This window comes from Tursiops truncatus, chromosome 10 (assembly GCF_011762595.2).
Source record: "Tursiops truncatus isolate mTurTru1 chromosome 10, mTurTru1.mat.Y, whole genome shotgun sequence".
Lineage (NCBI taxonomy): Eukaryota > Metazoa > Chordata > Mammalia > Artiodactyla > Delphinidae > Tursiops > Tursiops truncatus.
Genome location: NC_047043.1, coordinates 71,793,894 through 71,817,848, shown reverse-complemented (window position 1 = coordinate 71,817,848; position 23,955 = coordinate 71,793,894). Strand labels below are relative to the sequence as shown.

At 45.3% G+C, this 23,955-nt stretch overlaps 2 protein-coding genes across 3 annotated transcripts in view; one reads left to right on the top strand and one right to left on the bottom strand.

Moving 5' to 3' along the window:
- ABHD6 (abhydrolase domain containing 6, acylglycerol lipase) overlaps positions 1-23,955 on the bottom strand; it is a 120,617-nt gene that overhangs the window by 78,489 nt on the left and 18,173 nt on the right. For both annotated transcript variants that reach the window (XM_073811267.1, XM_019947718.3), the window contains one exon: positions 9,864-10,023. The gene's annotated coding sequence lies outside the window, so the exon portion shown is untranslated. Of the gene's footprint in view, positions 1-9,863; positions 10,024-23,955 lie in introns of those variants that run through there.
- DNASE1L3 (deoxyribonuclease 1L3) lies at positions 1,459-23,391 on the top strand. The gene is made up of 8 exons (XM_019947705.3): positions 1,459-1,927; positions 6,617-6,705; positions 10,085-10,174; positions 10,743-10,855; positions 13,440-13,552; positions 16,165-16,322; positions 21,470-21,566; positions 21,879-23,391. Exons 1-8 carry the CDS (start codon positions 1,790-1,792, stop codon positions 21,993-21,995), a joined length of 915 nt encoding a protein of 304 aa, XP_019803264.2. The 5' UTR covers positions 1,459-1,789; the 3' UTR covers positions 21,996-23,391.

The following is a 23,955-nucleotide window of genomic DNA, read 5'->3' as shown; positions in this document are numbered from 1 at the left end:
AAAATCTCTCATATGTTACAAGATCATAAAAACCACATACGTACAAATTCCTTCCTGAAAGGCACAAAAGTTGTGTACCACACTGACTTCTAAATCTTCCTCTGGTCAGGAGATGCCCACTCGCCAGGGAGGACAGTCACCACCAGCTTTTCACCAGTGATTCAACCAGGCTTAAGGCCTGGGCTGTGGCCAAGAGGGAGATTCACATCTCCATGAGCTCAGGAAGCCATTACTTCCTTTCATGTACTACTTGGGATTATCTCCTGAGAATGCCTGGGTGTACTTGGCCACAGACTTCAGCCAGGATGCTGACTGGATGTATGTTGGAGATACCTGCACGCTTTTCCCGGTGGCTGTGACCACATGCCCATCACTTCAGGGGGGGTAGTCCGGAGATACCAACGCTTGGTTTCAAGTTATTCTCATTACCTCCCCTCTTTGCAGAAGAATTTTCCTTGCCAAAGTCTGCAAATCCTACTTGGGTTTATAACTTGATTGGATTTTATCCATATAAAACAAACTTCTTTTGCTTTTCAGAACTTCCTATTTTCCTGCCCAAATCTCTAAAAGCTATTTTACTTGGACTGAAATCCTACAATTCTTGCAAAACCTTCCTTTCTTGGGGCCACACAACTCTCTCTCATAAACATTAAATAATACGGGTTGAATCATGGATCTCTCCAGGGGTTTAAGTGCAAGGGTATTAGACCCATCCCAGCAGACAAGCAACTGCTTTTCCTGGCAACACACTGCGAGTACTTGGTATGTTAAACCGTACACAACAAAACTTGCCTTAAAAATTATGTAATTCAAACCAGACTTGGACTTCCCTGGTGGCACAGTGGTTTAGAATCTGCCTGCCAGGGGCTTCCCTGGTGGAGCAGTGCTTAAGAATCCGCCTGCCAATGCAGGGGACATGGGTTCAAGCCCTGGTCTGGGAAGATCCCACATGCCACGGAGCAACTAAGCCCATGTGCCCCAACTACTGAGCCTGTGCTCTACAGCCTGCGAGCCACAACTACTGAGCCCACGTGCCACAGCTACTGAAGCCTGTGCACCTAGAGCCTGTGCTCTGCAACAAGAGAAGCCACCACAATGAGAAGCCCATGTAACGCAATGAAGAATAGCCCCCGCTCGCAGCAACGAAGATGCAATGCAGTTATAAATAAACAAATTAATTAATTAAATTAAATTTAATTTAATTTAAAAAGAAACAAACCAGACTCTATCTTAATTATGCCCATCAGGGTCATTGGTGAGCTGGAATCTGGGTGTATCCAGGGATAGCCAGCTGCCAAATCCCAGTGATGGCAGAAAATCTGGCAGAATTTCCCACTGGCTCTGCCCCACCCCTTCCCCCTGCAGAAGGCTCCACACCCCAGGTGCCCTCTGGGGTGGACCATTTCCGAGTTCATCAATTTCCATGAGAAAGTACATGGTATGTGACCACAGTAGAGATGACCAGATGTCACAGCTGGCTTCCAGCAGGGTTAAGAGTGACTTTGCAGAGACTGGTGCCTAGATTCAACTGACCAGTTTCCTTACCCGAGTGACAAAAACAAGGGATCCCAAAAACTAGCTCATTTCCTTCATTTCCCTGCGGAATGAAACCCATGATCTTCAGTTCCTCAGAGAAGTGAAAGCAGCAACAAGGAATCCAGTAATTCCTGTTATCTGCAGACTTAACAAGTCAGCCAAACAAGTCAGCTGAGCCTGAGGTGGTGGCCAGGAGCCTGCTCTCCAGACACTGCTGTCCTCTCTTCAAGCCCTGAAGCCAGGGGAGCCCGGGATGTCTCTGCTGCTGGCCACCCTGCTGCTCCTCCTCTCCACCCACAGCGTCCTGGCCCTGAGGATCTGCTCCTTTAATGTGAGGTCCTTTGGGAAATCCAAGAAGGCAAACTGTAATGCCATGGATGTCATTGTGAAGGTGAGCCCCCTTTCCTGTCAGAAAGATCGCTGGACACCCTTCACACTCTCTCTACAGCTTTCAGACTTTAAGAGACTCAGGAGGAATTTAACTGAAGTTAGTCCCTAGGGTGAAGGTAGCGTGTGTGTGTGTGTGTGTGTGTGTGTGTGTGTGCGTGCGTGTGCGTGTGTGTGTGTGTGCACGAGCTTCTTCCTCGTTCTCTCCCCCTCCAGCCATCCACCTTATCCCAACTTCCAATTCTAAAATTCTAATCTTTCTCCCCACTTAGATAAGACTTTCCTTGGGTAATCTGACCAATGTCTTGGGACTGTGTTCACTTTCCTCTGGAGGCAGTTGACTCGCTTTATTTAGAGGTTAATTTATTTTTGATGCTGGAGTTAAAACCTTTCCCAGGACTCTGGGTTTTATTACCTTAGAAAATCCCAGAGGCACCACATTGTGGTGGGAGCACCAGGAGCCCTGGGTTCAGCTTCCACCTGGCAGCCAGGTGCGCCGGCTCCAGAAGGCCTTTCTCCTCTCTGAGCCCCCCAGCCCCCCCACCCCGTGCCTTTCAGCAAGAAAGGGTTATTGTGAAATGTAAGTGCAGCACAGGGTTATTGTGAAAATGTAAAGAGTCCATGATAAGAGCTAACATTTATAAAGCCTTCGCTAAGCCCACTATATGCCAGGCACTGTAGACGCTTTATATAAGACAACTCATTTAACTTATGTTAAATAAGCTATGATCACACCTGTCATGTCTTCATAAATATCGGCCATCACTTCTTCACCCACAATTCCTTCCTCATAAAGCAACTTTCTTTCTTAATAACAGCTTAATTTTTTAAAATTATAGAGGTATAATTTTTCAATTATAAACTTATAATTTACAAATTAATTTTATTAAATTAAAAATAGTCATTATGGACTATTTTGAAAATACAGAAACATATCAAGAAGTATCTTATCACTTGAAGACAACAGTTGTTGGTACTTGGGTAACTTTGTTATGGGCATTTTTCTATTTTGCAGCATGGAGACACCCTATGTCATCAGTTTTGTATTCTGCTTTTATATGAGAAGTATTTCACATGTTATTCATATTCTTTTAAAACACAACTTTTAATGCCTTATGCTGTGTTTGCAACATGTTTCATTTAATGCTTTCCTATTTGGGGATGCTTAGGCTGTTTCCAATTTTTCTGTTGCAATGCATCTTCCTCTTTGATCTGTGTAAGTAATAATAATAACAATACTTTGTTGTTTGCCTCCTATATGTCTGGCACTGCTCTAAGTATCCATCTGTCCTCCAGCAATCCTGTGAGGCAATGACTATTATGCCAATTTACAGATGAGGAAACTGAGGTGTAGAGAAGTAGTAGATACCTTTTTACAATGGAAAACATTCCTCAAAGTGGGAAAACTAGACCAAAGGATTAATGCATTTTTTAAGGCTTTTGATACATATTCTAAAATGTCTTCCAGAAAGATCTGACAGTGATAAGTGACTAAATCAGCAGGCTGGCTGGATGACCAGCACCCAGCTCTCCTTGGTGAACCCTGCAAGGCTGATGCCATGAAATGCAAGCCTGTATTTTTTTTTTAACATCTTTATTGGAGTATAATTGCTTTACAATGGTGTGTTAGTTTCTGCTGTATAACAAAGTGAATCAGCTATACATGTACATATAACCCCATATCTCCACCCTCTTGCGTCTCCCTCCCACTCTCCCTATCCCACCCCTCTAGGTGCTCACAAAGCACTGAGCTGATCTCCCTGTGCTATGCGGCTGCTTCCCACTAGCTATCTATTTTACATTTGGTAGTGTATATATGTCCATGCCACTCTCTTACTTTGTCCCAGCTTCCCCATATCCTCAAGTCCATTCTCTATGTCTGCGTCTTTATTCCTGTCCTGCCCCTAGGTTCTTCATAACCATTTTTTTTTTTTTTTAGATTCCATATATGTTAGCACACGGTATTTGTTTTTCTCTTTCTGACTTACTTCACTCTGTATGACAGGCTCTAGGTCCACCCACCTCACTGCAAACAACTCAATTTCGTTTCTTTTTATGGCTGAGTAATATTCCATTGTATATATGTGCCACATCTTCTTTATCCATGCATCTGTCAATGGACACTTAGGTTGCTTCCATGTCCTGGCTATTGTAAATAGTGCTGCAGTGAACATTGTGCTATACGACTCCTTTTTTTTGTTTTTTGGCGGTACGCGGGCCTCTCACTGTTGTGGCCTCTCCCGTTGCGGAGCACAGGCTCCGGACGCGCAGGCTCAGCGGCCATGGCTCACGGGCCCAGCTGCTCTGCGGCATGTGGGATCTTCCCGGACCGGGGCACGAACCCCCGCGTCCCCTGCATCGGCAGGCAGACTCTCAACCACTGCGCCACCAGGGAAGCCCTATATGACACTTTTTGAATTATGGCTTTCTCAGGGTATATAATGCAAGCCTATTAATGGAAGGATCCAGACTTGGACATAGTCTTCCTCCTCTGTCACTACACAGGTGCATTCTCAGCCCCCAGCACTTCTTAATGGCTGCACCGGCCAGTGCTGGTGGCTCTCTCTTCTATGCCCTTCTTGGAGAGGAAACTGGAACATATATGTGCTCTGGAAACAGGACCAGTGGCATATTCCCCCCGCTCCATGTCTTTGGAGAGGACGAAATTAACACTGGGGATACCCTGTCCTTCAGCAACAAATTCCAGCCCACCAGGACCCCATACACACAAAGGTCCCTGTCGTCTCTAATGGGCTTCGACTTGGTCTGCACCCTGGTTTCCAGGTTATTGCTCGTCCTGAAGGAGCCTCTCCTGCATTTTTACTAAGTTCTTCCTCACCTCTCAGGGCCTATTCAAATGCCTCCTCCTCATTGGAGACTTTCCTGATCCTCTGGGCAGATGTAATTAATTATTCCTCAACATTCTCACAGCTCTGACATTTATTTAGCACAACTTTCATTTGCCTCTCATTGTAGCTAGTTCTTTGCATTTGTCACTCTCACTGATAATGAGTCTTTGAGGGCGGAACTGTATTTTAATAGTTTAGCATGCTGGGCTTTGCAGTCATGTTAACCTGAGTTCAAATCCTAGTCTTCCACCTATACCAGCTGTGTGACTTTAAACTAGTTACTCAACCACTCTGAGCTCTGTTACCTCCTATGCTTAATGAGCTAAAAATCGTAGTCATCTGATAGGGTTGATGAGGCTCAGAGTAGGCTCACAGTAAATGTTATCTCTTACAGTTATTAACATTATAATTATACCTCTTTATTTCTGCAGTATCCAGCCTGGTATTCTTCACTTACTAAGGGTTTAATAAATGTTTACTATTATTATTATTGTAATTATTCAAGCAAAGCCAAGAGGTAGGATGTGCAGGGGTCATGACCCTGGGCTCTGGACTTGGGTTGCCTAGGTTCACATTCTGCCTCAGCCACTTTCTAGCTGGGTGACTTTGGATACTATCTCAGCTTTCCCAGAAAGAACCTCAGGCTCTTTGTCTTTAAAATGGACATGATAATAGTACTTACCTCAGGGAGTCCATCATTTATTTCAGAGAAGTTAGTTAATTTAACACAGCACCCAATTTGATACTTAAAACATAGTGCCTAATAATAAAAAAAACAAACAACCCAATCGAAAAATGGGCAGAAGACCTAAGTAGACATTTCTCCAAAAAAGACGTACAGATGGTCAATAGGCACATGAAAAGATGTTCAACATTGCTAATTATTAGAGAAATGCAAATCAAAACTACAATAAGGTATGACCTCACACCAGTCAGAATGACCGTCATTAAAAAGTTTACAAATAACAAATGCTAGAGAGGGTGTGGAGAAAAGGGAAGCCTCCTACACTGTTGTGGGAATGTAAATTGGTGCCGCCACTGTAGAAAACAGTATGGTAGTTCCTCAGAAAAGTAAAAATAGAATTACCATATGATCCAGCAATCCTACTCCTGGGCATATATCCAGACAAAACTATCATTCAAAAAGATACATGCACCCCTATGTTCATAGCAGCACTATTCACAATAGCCAGGACATGGAAACACCCTAAACATCCATCAACAGATGACTGGATAAAGAAGATGTGGTATTGAATACATATACACAATGGAATACTACTCAGCCATAAAAAAGAATGAAATAATGCCATTTGCTGTAACATGGGTGTAACTAGAGATTATCATATGAAGTGAAGTAAGTCAGAAAGAGAAAGACAAATACCATGTGGTATCACTTATATGTGGAATCTAAAATATGACACAAATGAACCTACCTATGAAGCAGAAACAGACTTACATACATAAAAAACAGACTTGTGGTTGCCAAGGGGGAGAGGGGAGGGGAGAAATGAGTGGGAGTTTGAGGTTAGTAGATGCAGACTATTACATATAGAATGGATGGACAACAAGGTCCTACTGTATAGCACAGGGAACTATAGTCAATGTCCTGGGACAAAGCATAATGGAAAAGAATATTAAAAAGAAAGTCTAAAAAAAAGAACGTATATATATGTATAATTGAGTCACTTTGCTGTACAGCAGAAATTAACACAACATTGTAAATCAACTATACTTCAATTAAAAAAAATAGTAACATAGTATGTTATGTTATAGTAAGTGCCCAATAGAAGATTTCATTATTTGTAGTAAATGGCCTCACAACCCCGGGAATTCTCTCTCTGCAGGTCATCAAACGCTGTGACATCATACTCCTGATGGAAATCAAGGACAGCAACAACATAATCTGTCCCACACTGCTGGAGAGACTGAACGGGTAAAGACAGGGCCCCTGGACACTGTTGGCTCAAAGCCAGGTGCAAGGGCATCTGAAAGTCCCTGGGAACTGAAACTAGCGTGAGAGCCAGCACTGGCCCAGACCACCAGGTCACGTGGCCAACACTGCCCAGGCTTTCAACTTTATTAACCGTGGTCCTGAGAACGTTCAACCAGCTAGTTTTTTTTTTTGCGGTACGCGGGCCTCTCACTGCTGTGGCCTCTCCCGCTGCGGAGCATAGGCTCTGGACGCGCAGGCTAAGCGGCCATGGCTCACGGGCCCAGCCGCCCCGCGGCATGTGGGATCCTCCCGGACCGGGGCACGAACCCGCGTCCCCTGCCTCGGCAGGCGGACTCCCAACCACTGCGCCACTAGGGAAGCCCCAACCAGCTAGTTTTAACATGATAAAGCAAAAGAGGGAAACGGGTGAGGAGTCAGGACCGAGAGAAATGAAAGAAACAGACTAGAGGCTGAGCTGAGAAGTACTGTTACAAAGAAAAGATTGAGCGCAAATATGTAATCATGATATACCCACAGGCTGGAATATTATGTAGCGATTAAATGTCATGGTTACCACAGAATAGGTTAGAGCTAAATATTCTAGCATGGAAAGATGGCTACCACATATGGAAAAAAGCAAGTTCAGAATTGTAGGTAGAAGAGCCCATTTTAGTAGTCACAATACATCATATGTGAATGAGGATGTGTTTGAGTTTGCGTCAGCATAAAAGAAAGACAGGAAGGATGTGCTCAAGCTGTTATTAGTGGTTACTTCTGGGGCGGTGGTGGGTATGATCGGAGGACCATTGTGGAAGGGGTGTGAGAAGAAAATGGGGAACATTTGCTTTTTATTTCATATACTTCTGTATGATTTGAATATTTGACAAAAATTCTGAATTGACTCTATAAATTAAAATTTTATAAATGAATGTCCTCGAATAGCTTTCAATGATATTGGGTTATATTTATGATTTATTTCTCAAAGAATAATCACCCCAGAGTGAGTTAAAAATGCATATTCAAGGGCCCCCGTCTATTACTTCTGAGACACACTAATTTCTTAAAACTTCTAATATAATGTTTCTTTTGTAGATATAAGATTAAACAATAGAGTATACAATAGGTACCAAGTTCAATTATGTAAAAAAGCAAAACGAAATAAAAAACATACAAAAGATTCAAAGGCAATGAACCAAAATGTGGACAGTGGTACAAATTTACAAGGAATTTAATGTGATTTCTGCTTCTATGTATTTTCCGAATTTTCTACAATGAGCATGTTACACTCCCCCTTCCCTTTTCTTATGAAATATTTTAAACATAGTTAAAAGCACAGAGGAGATAACAAACAGCTATGTAGCCCCCCATTCAGATTGAAAAAACAGTGATATCTGGCCATTATTATATTATTTTTATAATTAGGAAAACTCACATTGTGTTTTAGAAATGAATGGTCAATCCAGCCTCATTAGGCTGGGGAGGAAGAGCCTTGGATTCCCTCCTTCACACACAGGGCTCTTTGGGCTGACTGCACCCACCCACTCTGGGCCTCAGTTTCTCATTGGAAACCTCAGACTTGGAGCAGCGTGTCTCCTTTTTAGCCTCCCAGGTCTTCTGTTTCTGAGTCTGCTCTTGACAATGACAGAGGGAGTGTAGCCCAGGGGTTAGGCACCTACGCTCAGCTCAGACCACCTGGGTTTGGATTCTGGCTTTGCCACAAAGGGCAAGTTACTGAACCTCACTGTACCTCATTTTCCCCATCTGTAAATGGAGATAATAATAGAACCCACCATCTTCCTGGGATGTGGCGATAATTAAATTTAGTCATGCATGTAAGTGGTTGAGCTGTGCCTGGTATGGAGCAGTGGCGACTAAACATTGGGATGTTCATTACTCGTCAAAGTAAGGGAATTGTGATGGCAGGTGATGGTCCAAAGGGCCGTAAGAAACAGCTACCGTTAACACCCTAACCAGGGTATCACAGTTGCCAGGCAACCTGTTAATCAATTTACATGTGCTATTTCATTTCCTCCCCACAGCAGCCTGTAGAGTAGGTACTGTTACTGCTTCCCTTATAGCTGAGGGGCTGAGGCACAGAGAGCAGGGACCTGCCCAAGGTCACCCAGCCAGTAAATGGCCAAACCTACTTTTGAACCTTGGTGGTGTCTGTCTCCAAGACCAATGCTCTATTCTGAGCCCCCTCAGCCGTCCTTGGAGCGGCTCTGGCCAGTTTTCAGAATTATGAGGGACGGAGGGGATGGGGGCTCCAGGCACCTGCCCGCAGTTGGTCTGGATTAAGTCCTGCCACCTCCAGTGGTCTCGGTTCTCCCCAACCTCCCTAGACTGTGCCATGGACTCCAGGCAGAGCCAGGCCTGTTTGTCTCCTAATTCCCTGTAAGCCAGGAGGGGCCCTTCTCCTCTCACAGCTGAGTCATTGCGAGTAGTTTGCCAACCCAGGACTTGGCAAGGCTAGATTCAGGACAGGGCCAGCCTTCCCAAACTGGAAGCCCAGCAGAATCCACTGTCTGCACTCCTGGGGCTCCCACGACCAGATCTGCCTTAGAATATTCATTCCCAGGAATTTCTGTCGGGTCTAAGTTGACCCCTAAACATTCTGCTTTTTTCCAACGGAACCTGAGAGTACGCCACAGCTTAGACATGCCCCAGATCTTCTCGTGGGAAGATGAAGTAGAACCGTCAGGCTCTGCCCAGGGTGGAGTTATCAGCAAATTTGGCAAACACATCTGAGAGTCAAGTTTCCCTGATAAGGGTGAGGGGTAGGATCAATGGGACTTCACGACAATATCCTCAGCCCCCAGGACAGAAACAATAGCTGATTTGGAATCATAGTTCCAGGACTTGTGAGAAAATGCCCGGGGGTTTTCAGAGCAGAAGAGAATGTCTAAAAAAATGTTACTGGGAATCCTGCATGTGATAAATGCTCAGGAGTGGTGCATGGACAGGGTGACCTAGTGAGGTATACTCCACCAGGAAGTATGAGGTGCAGCCCAGCCACGGGCCAGAACAGTGTTTCATGGTCTCAGTGGTGTCCCACAGGTACAGGCCAAAGCAGGTGGATTTGGGGGTGAGTAGGATCTGAGTTCAAATCCCAGCTTTGTACTTGCAAATTATAAAAATGGAGTAACAATAGTACCCACCTTATAAGGACAAGAAGTAATGGCTGTAAAGATCCTGGTAGATGTTACAGTCCCAGTCAATGGTGGTGGCCATTCTTATGAGACTCAAAGCTTATGATGAACAGAGGCCCTCCTACATGATGTCACAGGAGATACAGAGGCAGACTGGAAGGAGGGGAACCTAGGCAGTAGAGAAACGTTTGTTCTTTAAGATGCAATGTAAACTCTTTTTTGTCTTCCAGAAACTCAAGAAGAGGCGAAACATATAACTATGTGATTAGCTCTCGTCTTGGAAGAAACACATACAAAGAACAGTATGCCTTTCTCTATAAGTAAGTATAAATTATGCTTGCTGGAACATGGTTCACTTATCAATTATGACTGTGAATAGAATCAAAATTTTTCCTTTCAAACCAAATTTGGATCTCTAACCAGTTCTCAATATTGATCAAAATAATTGCTGTCAAAATCAGGGCTGATGCAAAGTATTAACTCTTCAAAACTAATCTACTGGTTGACTCAGTGACCTGGTCAGGAGAGTGAAGAGTTCTTTTTTCTTCATGGCTAAGTCCTGGCTGGTGATGGAAACCTGAGTTGCCCAGCATGGCTGCTCTGGGACTTCATATTCTCATCTTCTTCCTACTAATAATTTGTTTTGAATCTGACCTTTAAGTTGTGAGTTCCCTAGATAACTAGTATTGCTCAGATCTTCAGCTCTCAAAGGGCTCTGGTCCTTGAGAAGACTCAACTGAGCCTTGTTCGCAGGCAAAAGATCCCTTCCAGCACTCAAGCCTGCAGGGGAGGCCAACAGAGCCGTGAGAACCTACGTCTCTGCTTCTTGAAAGACGGAAGAAGACAACCAACTCATCTGGGAGGACTTTCTTTTTTTTTTTCTTCTAGGGAAAAGCTAGTGTCTGTGAAAGCAAGCTACCTCTACCATGACTACCAGGCTGGCGATGCAGATGTATTTTCCAGGGAACCCTTTGTGGTCTGGTTCCAGTCACCCCACACTGGTGAGACCCACAGGCCCCTCTCACCCCTGATATCCCCAGCGATCCCATAAACGGGCAGCAGCCCTGAGTGTGGGCTGTGACCCCAGGGTTTATGCAGCATCTTTAGTGAGGCATCAGGCTTGAGATGACCGTTAAGAACTTCTAACACTTGAATGTAGAGGATGCAGTATAGTTTGATGACACTAGCCTGGGTTCTCAGAATGCCACGACTCAAGACTTCCTCAGCTAAGAAGCCACTTTCTTAAATCAATGATAACCTTACTCTCTTTGGAGCATTTAGGCTGATGGAAATTATTTACAAAAATCCCTTAGTCCCAATCAAGTACAGCTATTCCTTCATTTGAAAAATTCGAGCAATGGCCAGCAAAGATGATCTCCCAACCTAGAATCACACTGTCCCTCCAGTACCCACTGAGCAATCTCCCGCACAGACTGGGGATGGAGAGGAAATCCAAAAGATTGCACCCTGATCTCTGACAACAATAGTACTTGTATTAGTCACTAACAATTATTGATCCCTGATTAGCGTCAGCTTCCTGTAATCTTTGCAACACCCTGCAAGGTAGCAACTAGGATTATCTCCACTTTACACTGGAAGAGACTGAGGTTCAAATAGATGGGGTCACTTATTCAAGGTCACCCAGCAGTTATTGAAGTGGACGAGCCAGGGTTGCAACTCAAACTGGCATCTCGGGAGCCCACACTTTTTACCACCATGCAACCCTCAATGGACAGTCAAGAATTAATTTGGTTTATAGACTGGAACTATATAGAATCAAATATTTTTCAACACCCACTACATGTCAGGCTCTGTTCTGGGCACTGGACAAGACAGACGAAAGGTCCCTGCCCTTGTGAAGTTATGTTGCAGGGGGGGAGACAGATAATGACCAAATAAATATATGCAGAGCTGTACATATGAACACCTATATCTATACTACACAAATATTAACATTTTGAACTATGAAGTTCACTATTTTGGCAGAGGGTTAATTAGCTCAGGGGCAGAGTATTTCAGGAAAACAAACATGGGAGAATAGTAGGAAATTCCCAGTAGGAAAACAAAAAACAAAAAAAATGAGGAGATGGGGGCTATTGAGGGCAAGAAATGCCTTTCAGAGAGCATGTTCAATAATTGTCTTTGTCACGCACACAACTCACATTTAGCTCACCTGGCAGTGTTAGGAGAGGCCCTCCCCACCAAATTATTATTTCTTCTCTGAGAGAGTCCTCAGCCTTTGTGAACTGCTGAACAAACCTGTCTGTCTGGAGCTTCCACCCTTCCCTACCCCTCCCTCCCACACACCCACCCCGGCTGGGATGGCACTACAGCTGTGTCATGTTTGTGTCTATCTTGCCCAAGGAAATGTCTTTATGTCCTGCCTGTTTGGGATTAAAGATGAAGGAGTTGGCCATTCATCTATCTTTTCTTTCCTCCATTTATTCTCTCATTCACTCATTCATGTATTCAATCAACAAACATTTCTGAGCACCTCCAATGTGCCGGGCACAGTACTAGGTGCTGGGGCCAAGAGGGTGAACAAGACAGATAAGCCTGCTCTCACAGAGCTTAGGTTCCAGTGGGCCAAACTAAGGAGCTAAGCAGGTAATTTCAGAGCATGAAGGCAGTAAGCAGGGTTCACTGAATAGCGGGGTGAGGGGCCACCTTAGACAGGGCAATCAGGGATGGCCCCTTGGAGGTGACAGTGGCTGTGACCCGAAGAAGCCAGTCACAGAGAGGTGGTGGAAAGGCATTCTGGAGGGAGGAGGGCACAGTGAGCACACAAGCTCAGAGGTGGGAAAGGAGCTGGGGTGTTTAGGGGACCAAAAAGAGGTTGGGGAGTGGAGAGGAGGAGTGTGGGGGAGAGTGAGAGACAGGCTGCTGGACCAGGGTGTGGTCCTGGGGACAGGCTGCTGGTCTGAGTCCCGGCTCCCTGCTGTGGGACTTGAGCAGTGATCACTCAACAGCCCCCTGCTCCTGAGTAGGAGTGAGGACCCAGGCACAGAACAAGGGAAAGCCCGAGGAGGAGGTATTCAGAACGACACAGATGGGCAAGACGCCCATCCCTCTCTCAGGCTCCCTCAGTCCCTCCTGGTGGGGGAGGTTTTCAGACACTCCACAAAGGACCACTTTGTGTTTTAAATAAACTTTTCCAGGCTTTTTTTTTTTTTTTTTCTGATTACAAAAGGAGTATAAACTGACAAGCCTCAACTTTTTAAATTAGAAAAAACATTTTTTTCTTAGTACAAAGCCAAACAGCCTTCATATTTTAAAAAAATAGAAAATACAGGGTTTTTTAAAATGAGAAAATAAAAACACCCACAATGCCGGTGAGGAACACTGTCTACCAGCTTTCTCTTAGCCACGCAGGGCGAGTCGGAGAAAAGAGGCTTTCGTGTGCTGAGAATAGCTGCCTTATGACCCTAAGATCATTCAAATCTCAACCGCTGGACCCTCTGGAAATGGGGGGCCCCAGACGACACAGTCCGTGCCTTTTGGGGGCACAGCCTGTTTCCCTCAAGCAGTGTTCGTGGAATCTCACCAGAGGAAACGTGTGACCTCTGCCTCTTTCCTCTTCCTCAGCTGTCAAGGACTTCGTGATTGTTCCCCTGCACACCACCCCTGAGACATCCGTTAAAGAGATTGACGAGCTGGCTGATGTCTATACGGATGTGAAACGTCGCTGGAAGGCGGAGGTGATGACCCTCTGTGTCTGCTGAATGCCCATCTAGCAGGGGCAGAATCTGGTCCCTGAGAGGGAGGGCGAGGACGCAGGGCCTGTGCAGACCACCACCACTTTAGAGGCTCATTTTAGGCCTTTCCTCAGCCCTAAATATCTCTCTGCTGAATCTGCCTGGGTACCATCCATGTGGGCCTTGGGAATTCACACACTGCTCCACTGATAATGGCGGCCAACATTCACAGAGCGAATGAGTACCTGGTGCCGGGCACTGTGCCAAGACTGAACACGTACAAGTTTATTTAATCCTCCCAATAGCCTGATGAGATAACTATTTTGATCATTCCCACTTCACAACTGAGAATAGTAAGACGAAGAGAGGTCAGGAGTCTTTCAGCTACAAGGGACTGAATCTCAAAATGGCTCATGAAAAGGAAGAGCAATTTATTGGTTCAGGCATAGCTGGACCCAGGGCTCAGACAAGGTAATCAGGGCTTGTCTTGCCTCTCTCTCCATCTCTTGACCTTCCTTTCCCCTGGGTGGGCTCCATTCTCAGGCTGGCTCCACCCTTGGGATGGTAAGATAGTTGCCAGCAGCTTCCAGAGCAACTGACAAATTTTCTGCCCCACAATGCAACAGATACCCTGGGATTGAGTCTCATTGGCTATAATTGTGTCACATGTCCGTCCCTGAACCAATCACTGTGATCAGGTGGTTGAGATGCCCTGATTGGTTAAGTCTGTTTCAGCTTTACCCCAACCTCATGGACTAAGGTGGAGGAGGGAGATGGTTTCCCAAAGAAATTAGGGGTGCTATTCTCACAGAAGGGGAATACATCCACCACCTCTCTTGGTTTCAATTATTTCCTCATGTGGACAACAGGGATGCCACCTCCTGATCTGCGAGGCCTGTGAAAGCTCTTGGCAAATGTGGAAGTGCTTCAGAGGGCTCTTCCTCATTCCTCTTTTCTCCTTTTGAGATGTGACTCCAGTGACCCCCTTCCTCCCCCTCAGTTTTGCTGCCCTAAGCGCAAAATCAGTCAAATAAAGTGTGGACACAGAGCTGGGGCATGGCGCACACAAGGGGTATATTTCATTACTTATTTGTAAAAAGCAGGGCAAGAGAAAGACTCGTTTGTTCCTAAAATTATAAATTCCACTTATTCATTCAGCAAGAATTTATTGAGCATCTGTTAAGTGCCAGGCAGTGGGGAGCCATCAGTGGCACAAAAATGAACAAGAGGGGAAACTCTTGTGCTCTGAGAGAGGGGCCTTCAGTGAGGCTGATCAGGGTTCAATAGCCTAGAGCGGGTCACTTTACCCCTCTATCCTTTTTCCACAGGGCTGTCAAAGGTTCCTTCTACCTCCTGGTGTTTATTCTAAGATTTAAATTAAACTTTAGAAAATGCTTAACGCTGAGCCTGGTACACAGTGAATGCTCAATAAATCATGCCTATATTAATAGAAGCTGGTTGACACTCGGGTTAAGGATGACATCCTGTCCTCAACTGCGCCCACCGACCTCAGGGAAAACCATGATACCCAAGGTCAAAATAAAATGTTTTTGACGAAAACTCTAAAGTTAGCAACAGCGCCAAACAATAGCACAAACAAGGAAATCTGTGTTTCCTCTTGAGGAATATTAAAATTCTGTTTCAAGAGCCCTGCAAGGAAAAACACTTCCAAGATAGAATGCTCTGATGGTGGCCTCGGGGCAGAGGCGGACAGCTCATTCTATCACCCCCCCTCCACCCCCCACTTAAGCCTCTTCTCACTTCCCCAATAGGCAAAATTTCCACAGGAGTAAGTTCCTAGCTTCAAAAGAGGAGAGAAAGAGCAGTGCCAGAGCTGTCAAATATACCACCCGAGTTCATTTTCCCTGCTTGCAGACAAAAGGCATCAAGTCATTCATATGTTTATACCTTACAGTAGTTTAAGCCAGAGACAAAAGAAGTGAGGGAATGACTGAGCTGGATTCTTCCATCCCCACCTACATCTGCACCCCAAATTCCAGAGATTTGGTGACTAAGAACAGGAGGGAGCAGATACAGCAAACAACCTTCTTCCCACTGAGGACACACTTCCTTGTCATACTCGCCTGTCAAATACTCAGCAGAACTGTGGCTCAATTTTAAACTGTGGCCTCTTTTAAAAAGCAAAATGAAATTAAGACCCTTTATTATTTTGCTGGGGCTGCCGTAACAAAGTACCAAAGACTGGGTGGCTTAAACAACAGAAATTTATACCCTCACAGTTCTGGAAGGCTGGATGTCCAAGACCAAAGCGGCAACAGGGTTTGGTTCTTCTGAGGCTTCTCTCCTTGGTCTTCCCTCTGTGTCTATGTCCTAATCTCTTTTTATGAGGACACGAGTCACATCAGATTAGGGTCCACCCATATAACCTCATTTTACCTGAATTAGCTCTTTAAAGGTCATCTACAAATACAGTCACATTCTTAGGTACTGGGGGTTAGAACATATGAATTTTATGAATCTGGGGGGACACAATTCAGCTGATAATAGAACTCGTCGTTTATTGGGTGTGCGAGGTGGAGTCACTGCTACCAGTTCTGCCTGAAAGCATTAGACAACAATGCCTACAGGTGACAGTTTCGCATCTTGTCTTTCAGAATTTCATTTTCATGGGTGACTTCAATGCCGGCTGCAGCTACGTCCCCAGGAAGGCCTGGAAGGACATCCGCCTGAGGACCGACCCCAAGTTCATTTGGCTGATCGGGGACCAAGAGGATACCACGATCAAGAAGAGCACAAACTGTGCCTATGACAGGTAGGAGGCATCTGCCAGACCATCGCTAGCCCACACAGTGCTCGGTGTGCATTGGAAAAGGTGGCCCCCTCTGGGCAGATGAAGCTCTTGGCTTGGAGAGCTGAGCCTAAATAGACTTTAAGCTTCTCCACTGGGTACTTTGTGCAGTACGCAACCTGCGTGACCATCTATGATGGCCTTGGTCACTGTAGCTTAGCAGTGGCAAATGCAGGCTTTGCTGTCAGACGGGCCTGTGTTCAAATCCTGACTCTACCACTTAATATGTCTGGGACCAAGAGACTTAAGCGCTCTGTGTCTTTGTTCCCTTACCCGTAAAATGGAGATTGTAGTAGTGCCTCACTCATACATGAAGACTAAACAAAGTAACATATATAAATCTTCACATGCAATGTCTGGAATATGGTAAATGCTCAATATATTCATTGGCTGTCACTTATTCCATCACAAAGACATACCACAGTTTACTCACTCAGTCCTCTGTCACTGGGCATTAGGTTATTACCAAGGGTTTGCTATTAAAAGCATAGCTGAAGTGAACATCCTATATATGATTTTTTTTTTTTTTTTTTTTCCGGCACACGGGCCTCTCACTGTTGTGGCCTCTCCCGTTGCGGAGCACAGGCTCCGGACGCGCAGGCTCAGCGGCCATGGCTCACGGGCCCAGCCGCTCTGCGGCATGTGGGATCTTCCCGGACCGGGGCACGAACCCGTGTCCCCTGCATCGGCAGGCGGACTCTCAACCACTGCGCCACCAGGGAATTTTGTGTTTATTTATGATTTCCTCAGGGTAGAAGTCTAAAAATGAGACTAGTTAGTGCAAGGAAATTTACACTTCTAATGCTTTTGCTATACAATTTTTTTTTTTTTTGGCTGTGCCTAATAGCTTGCGGGACTTTAGTTCCCTGACCAGGGACTGAACCCGGGCCATGGCAGTGAAAGCGCCGACTCCTAACCACTGGACTGCCAAGGAATTCCTACACATTTCTAAATGCAAATATATACATTTAAATAATAGCATTCTCTGGTATTTGTAAAGCCTCCCTGGAGATTTTCAATCAGCTTTCAGCTTTGCTCCTTAAGTCAGCAGGGAGGTGAGGGGGGGACCTGAAGCGTGTGAATGTTCATGACTGGCTCATCCACAGCGGACACCACAGGCAGGAAAGTCCCTAGGAGCCCTGTTCCCAGGAGTGGTTGCTGTTCCCCAAGCTCAGTCTACACGAGATGGCCATCTGCAAGCAGACAGTTTCCATTTCTCTAGTTTTGAGTTCTGAGTTTCCTTCCCATCCCGTGACCTCCTCTGCTCCTGTTAGAGCTTTCAGGGCTGGTGCACCCTCTGCAGACATCATCACTTCTGCTGCCCAAGGTGGAAACAGCCCTGGCCCTGGGGGAAGTAGAACCAAGGTGAGAAGTTACAGGAGACTGAGCTTCCTGGGTACCTGCCCCCTCCATCCCATTGTGAGGGGCTGCAGCAAAGCTGGTTGGAGAGGGCCACTCACCCACTCGCCCACTTGCACGTGCCAGCTGTGTGGCCTTGGGCAGGTCAAGTCCCTTCTGTGGTCCCATTCTTTTTCCCTGGCAGAGGAGAGGGAGGGGATCGAAAGTAATGGAGCAGAAGAACAGTGAATCCCAGGGAAAGATAGATTAGATGGGGTGGCTGAACAGGTTAAAAAAGGTGTTTACTAAAGGACCCCCAGTATTACGCACTTGTATGCCAAAAGGTGGCAGGATTACAATGTGCTTTTTTAAACATTAATTTCTTGTTTTGCTGCTCTGAATTTTCTATGTTTTCCGTAACAGTATATATCTTTTATGGTTTGTAAAAAGGCATATGAGGGGAGAAGATGAAATGGCCTCAATTCCAGTCTTTGTTCTGTGTGCAAATATTTATTGAACACTTTCCATGTGCTGAGTGCTAGTGGACAGGCCGAGATGCCCAGAGCTGGCTGGGCACTGGAGCAGCCTCAGGGAGCTTAGTGTGATCTGCAGACTCACCGGCACACACAACTAGCAGAAGTCTGAAATAGGGGAGCCTTAACTATGCTCTTCTTGACTCTCTGGGTCTGAAAGGATGGCTTCAAGAAATCTCCACCCAAGGGACTTCCCTGGCGGTCCAGTGGTTAAGACGTCTCCTTCCGATGCAGGGGGTTTGATCCCTGGTTGGGGAGCTAAGATCCCACATGCCTCGCAGCCAAAAAGCCAAAAGAAACATCAAACAGAAGCAATATTGTTAACAAATTCAATAGACTTTAAAAATGATCCACATCAAAAGAAAAAAATCTTTAAAAAAAAAAGAAATCTCCACCCAAATGCGAAGAGTTTACTTACGGAGATTAGTTAAAAATTAACCAGGTGGTGCTGGTCGCAAACAAAGGAAACCAGGTCAGCTGGTCCGAATCGGGGAAAGCTCATTGGACAGTCATGGGCTGGCAGTTTAACCCAGCTTGTCATTCTTCAGCCAGTCAGTGGGGCCATGTAGACCCCAACTGCATCACCCCACTCGGGATACATTAGATTCCATTTAACCACCGCGTCCCCATTTTCTGTTATCACTGCAAAGCAACTGTACTATGGTTTTTCTCTATATTTGTCTTTAAATCTATTCATTTATTACTGAAATAAATATATTTTAAAAGGAAATTTCATAAAGCTAAGGTAAGAAAACAGCACCACTTGCCATAAATAAAATATAATTGTAAAAGTAAGCCCAGTGAAAACCGAACAATGTTACATTATACCTTAATTCTCTCATCTGCAGAATGCTCTCTCTTGGTCAAAATAGGAGCTTAGGGAGGCATTAAAGATAAACCAGAGGACTTCCCTGGTGGCGCAGTGGTTGAGAGTCCACCTGCCGATGCAGGGGACACGGGTTCATGCCCCGGTCTGGGAAGATCTCACATGCCGCAGAGCAGCTGGGCCCATGAGCCATAGCCGCTGAGCCTGCGCGTCCGGAGCCTATGCTCCGCAACGGGAGAGGCCACGACAGTGAGAGGCTCGCGTACCGCAAAAAAAAAAAAATAAACCAGAACCTTTCTCCATAATTGAATCAGAAAATGTGAAAATAATTGCAAAGGGAACATCTTTTCAGGACGCAAGCCATTGCAATGTGCTGTGATGTCCATGTCTCTTCTACCGCCAGGGCTCCCTGCTCACACGAGAGACACTGCCCTGGTGCCCACAGATCACCACAGAGCTGACCCTGTTTCCCAACCATAGGCACTGTCCTGAGGGTCTCTGTCATGGAGGGGGAAATTTCTGCCTCAACCCCTCTTGAGTTCTTATGGCTGGACTATAATAAAATTGACACAAGACCAATTAATAGGAGAAAAAGAAACAAATCTTAATTTGTGCACATGGAGGTCTCATAGAAATAGGACCTAAGAAGTGGTCAAATCGCAGCAATATCTTTTTTGATCTACCTCCTAGAGTAATGAAAATAAAAAAAAAATAAACAAATGGACCTAATTAAACTTAAAAGCTTCTGCACAGCAAAGGCAACCATAAACAAATCAAAAAAACAACCCACAGAATGGGGAGAAAATATTTGCAAATGAAACTGACAAGGGATTAATCTCTAAAATATACAAACAGCTCATGCAGCTCTATGTCAAAAAAACAATCAAAAAATGGGCAGGAGATCTAAATAGACACTTCTCCAAAGAAGACATACAGATGGCCAAAAGGCACAGGAAAAGATGCTCAACATCACTAATTATCAGAGAAATGAAAATCAAAACTACAATGAGGTATCACCTCACACCAGTCAGAATGGCCATCATCGAAAAGTCTACAAATAACAAATGCTGGAGAGGGTGTGGAGAAAAGTGAACCCTCCTACACTGTCGGTGGGAATGTAAATTGGTACAACCACTACGGAGAACAGTATGGATGTTCCCTAAAAAACTAAAACTAGAACTATCATATGATATAGTAATCCCACTCCTGGGCATATATCGAGAGAAAACCATAATCCGAAAGACACATGCACCCCAGTGTTCACTGCAGCACTATTTACAACAGCCAAGACATGGAAGCAACCTAAATGTCCATTGTCAGAGGAATGCATGAAGAAGATGTGGTACAATGGAATATGGTACAATGGAATATTACTCAGCCATAAAAAATAATGGAATAATGCCATTTGCAGCAACATGGGTGGACCTAGAGATTATCATACTAAGTGAAGTAAGCCAGACAGAGAAAGACAAATATCATATGATATCACTCCTATGTGGAATCTAATTTAAAAAAATAAAGATACAAATGAACTTATTTACAAAACAGAAACAGACTTACAGATATTGAGAACAAACTTATGGTTACCAAAGGGGGAATGTGGGATAAATCAGGAGCTTGGGATGAACACACACACACACACACACACACACACACACACACACACACTACTATATATAAGACAGATAACCAAGAAGGACCTACTGTACAGCACAGGGAACTCTACTCAGTATTCTGTGATAACCTATATGAGAAAAGAATCTTAAAAAGAATGAATATATATATGTGTATAACTGAGTCACTTTGCTGTACACCTGAAACTAACACGACATTGTAAATCAACTATACTCCAATAAAATTAAAATAAAAAAAAGAAGTGGTCAAAGCAGGCAGCTTTTATACTTTTTAGACCAAAAAAACAATACATTTGTGAGGAATTGAGAGGACAAAGAAACTCAGGTTTTGGGTTCTCAATGAGTGAAGAATCTAAAGAGAATTTGGGCTTGGAGTAGTGAATTAAAGAAGTAACAAGGTTTGTTCACACAGGCTTCTTGGCCTGAATTCCCTTGCTCTGGGGATAAGGGTGCTGGTCCTTCCTTCTACCTCCAGATGCAGGGAGTGCATCTTTCACAGGGGAGATTTATTTCCTGCTTTCAGGGAGACTGACAGGAGGGTCAGTGTCCCTACTGCATTAGCCGTTTAAGTAACTTTAATTCAAAATAATCAATATGCCATTGTGGCATGTTTTGGGGTGGCCCGCCCTGAGCTTCAACACAAGCTAAAGCCAGGGCTGGACTTTTGAACTCCATGTGAAAGCACCAAGCGGTTCAGTCATTCTAGATGTCAAGCAGGAAGCCTGGTTTGATCTCAGAAATCAACAGGGTGGATTAACTATCTTCCCTCTTCTTCTCCAGGATCGTGCTTAGAGGACAAGAGATCGTCACCTCTGTTGTTCCTCAATCAAACAGCATCTTTGACTTCCAGAAAGCTTACGGGTTGACTGAAGAGAAGGTACAGCTGTCGTCTTGTTTTTCTGTGCCACTGTCCTGGAAGGACGGGTTGGTGTCACCCAGTGGTGGTTCAGGTCACCAATGGAGATCTGACATTGAGCCACCGGACCTTGAGTCTCAAAGTCTATGATTCCGTGACTTGAGGACCTGCCTCAATGTCTGACTGAACTGGTGCAGGGACAATGCTCCCAGCGCATGTCCTGTTGGGTGACTTGGGGCATTTCATCCTGGGCCTCCCTCAGCTTGAATTCGTTCATCACTAAAATGAAAGTGTCTCCTAATTCCCAAATTTATCTCTCCTTTCTCTTTACAGGCCCTGGATGTCAGCGACCACTTTCCAGTTGAATTTAAACTTCAGTCTTCAAGGGCCTTCACCAACAGCAAAGAATCTGTCTCTCCAAAGAAGAAAAAAAAGACCAGTCATGCCTAGATACAAGGGTGCCATTTTATTCACCATTTCTTGCCTCTACATAAAGCAGCTCCAATAGGTATGAACTGTTCCCGGCGCTCAGGAAACAAGACTGGCCCAACTGCGTTCATTTTTCAACTTGTATCTAATTCATCTTGAGCCAAACTGGGAAGAGTGTCTTCTATTCTCCCTCTAGAGCTCGAGCTCATACCTCCCCTGAATTACTCAAAAGGAAACTAGGGTCTTTTGCAGTCCAAAACGATGGCCTTCATGTCGGGAGCTAGAGCCTCATCAGCTGTCACTGCTCTACCTGCCGAGAGAGGCCGCAGGAAGAGGAACATCAGCTTTCCGTCTTCTTGAGGGCGTCCTGTTCCATGCGAAATGACCAGAAATGCCAAGAACACCAAGGCCTCAACTGTAGCCCATGATTTGGGCAATGAACTGAGTCAGGATCTGGCCCTCCTGTCTGAGGTCAGGCCACAATCATATCTTGCAGGGATGAAGGGTGAAGGCCATTCCCACTGGTCTCCCTGCCTCCAAATAGTCCTCCAACTCAGCCAGCCCAGTAACCACCAGTGTCCTCCTTTGAAATTCCCATCTGACCACAGCACCCCCTCTTTCCCACCCCCTGCTTTAAAAGCCCCTGAAGGAGCTCCCATCACCACCTGGAGAGAGCCCAGGGCATTTGGACACCCATGAAGGTCTCTATTACCTGGCCTATCATGTCAGCCTTACCTTCGTCCCACCTTGCACTTTCGCCCAGCAGGACTGCCCCTTCCCCGCATGCCCCAAGCTCTCCCTCCTTCTGGGCTCTGGCTCAGCCCAGCCCAGAGCCTGGGCAACTAACCCCGGCCACCCCAACATATGCCATACCCCTATTATAACATTCACCACACTGCATGTCACCAAGGCCACTATTTGGGCTCTTTGGGGGACCTGGTGGGACGAAGGCCCAGTTGACTGGGAGGGACTGGAGGATTTTGTTATCTTTCTGCAACTAAAGACTTGCAGAGGAGTCCAACAGCGAGGCACCATTTTACCTATATCCACGGTGATCATTTTTTTGGTTTGTTTTGCTTTGTTTTCCCTTATATTGTTTCTCTGTCCAAGTAGTACATGAACAGGGCTAAATCTGCAAGCAGTACCAAGGAATAAGCAAAGAGAAGGAACGCTGTGCCTTGGCCCCCCGGTGTCCTGTCTCAGAAGCAGCCCCTCCTACCAGCTTACGTATTCCACCAAAGAGTCTGCATAAATAAGCACCATGTGTAACTTTGAGAAATACAGAGTATAGCATTCTATACACGTGGTCCCTCTCTGCTGATTTTCCTAAATATATCCAGGATGATGTGACTTTCGATATAAGAAAACGAGACTGTAAGCCTGATTTTTTTTCTATAAATTTATTTGTTTGTTTGTTTTTTGGCTGTGTTGGGTCTTCGTTGCTGTGCGCGGGCTTTCTCTAGTTGTGGCGAGCAGGGCTACTCTTCATTGCGGTATGCGGGCTTCTCATTGTGGGGGTTTCTCTTGTCGTGGACCGTGGGCTCTAGGCACGTGGGCTCAGTAGTTGTGGCTCACGGGCTCTAGAGCACAGGCTCAGTAGTTGTGGCGCACAGGCTTAGTTGCTCCACGGCATGTGGGATCTTCCCGGACCAGGGCTCGAACCCATGTCCCCTGCATTGGCAGGAGGATTCTTAACCACTGTGCCACCAGGGAAGCCCAGAGGCTGTATTTTTATTAACAGGACTTGCTTCAATGAAGGGTAGGCCAGGCAAGCCTTTGGGTACATATGGCTCTCACTTAATTATTTAGAATGAATTTCTGCCATACAAGGAATCAGGCGAAGTTTCCATTTCTTTCTTTTTTTTCTTGGTCATGCCAGGTGGCTTGCAGGATCTTAGTTCTCCGACCAGAGATTGAACCTGGGCCCTGGGCAGTGTAAATTTGAAGTCCTAACCACTGAACCGCCAGGGAATTCCCTTTT

What these genes read in the sequence shown, in the direction of transcription:
- DNASE1L3 (XM_019947705.3), top strand. Translation starts at nt 1,790, where the DNA reads ATGTCTCTGCTGCTGGCCACCCTGCTGCTCCTCCTCTCCACCCACAGC. An exon ending in CAGTATGCCTTTCTCTATAA is followed by an intron (nt 10,175 to 10,742) that starts GTAAGTATAAAT and finishes TTTTTCTTCTAG; the next exon opens with GGAAAAGCTAGTGTCTGTGA. An exon ending in ACGGGTTGACTGAAGAGAAG is followed by an intron (nt 21,567 to 21,878) that starts GTACAGCTGTCG and finishes TTCTCTTTACAG; the next exon opens with GCCCTGGATGTCAGCGACCA.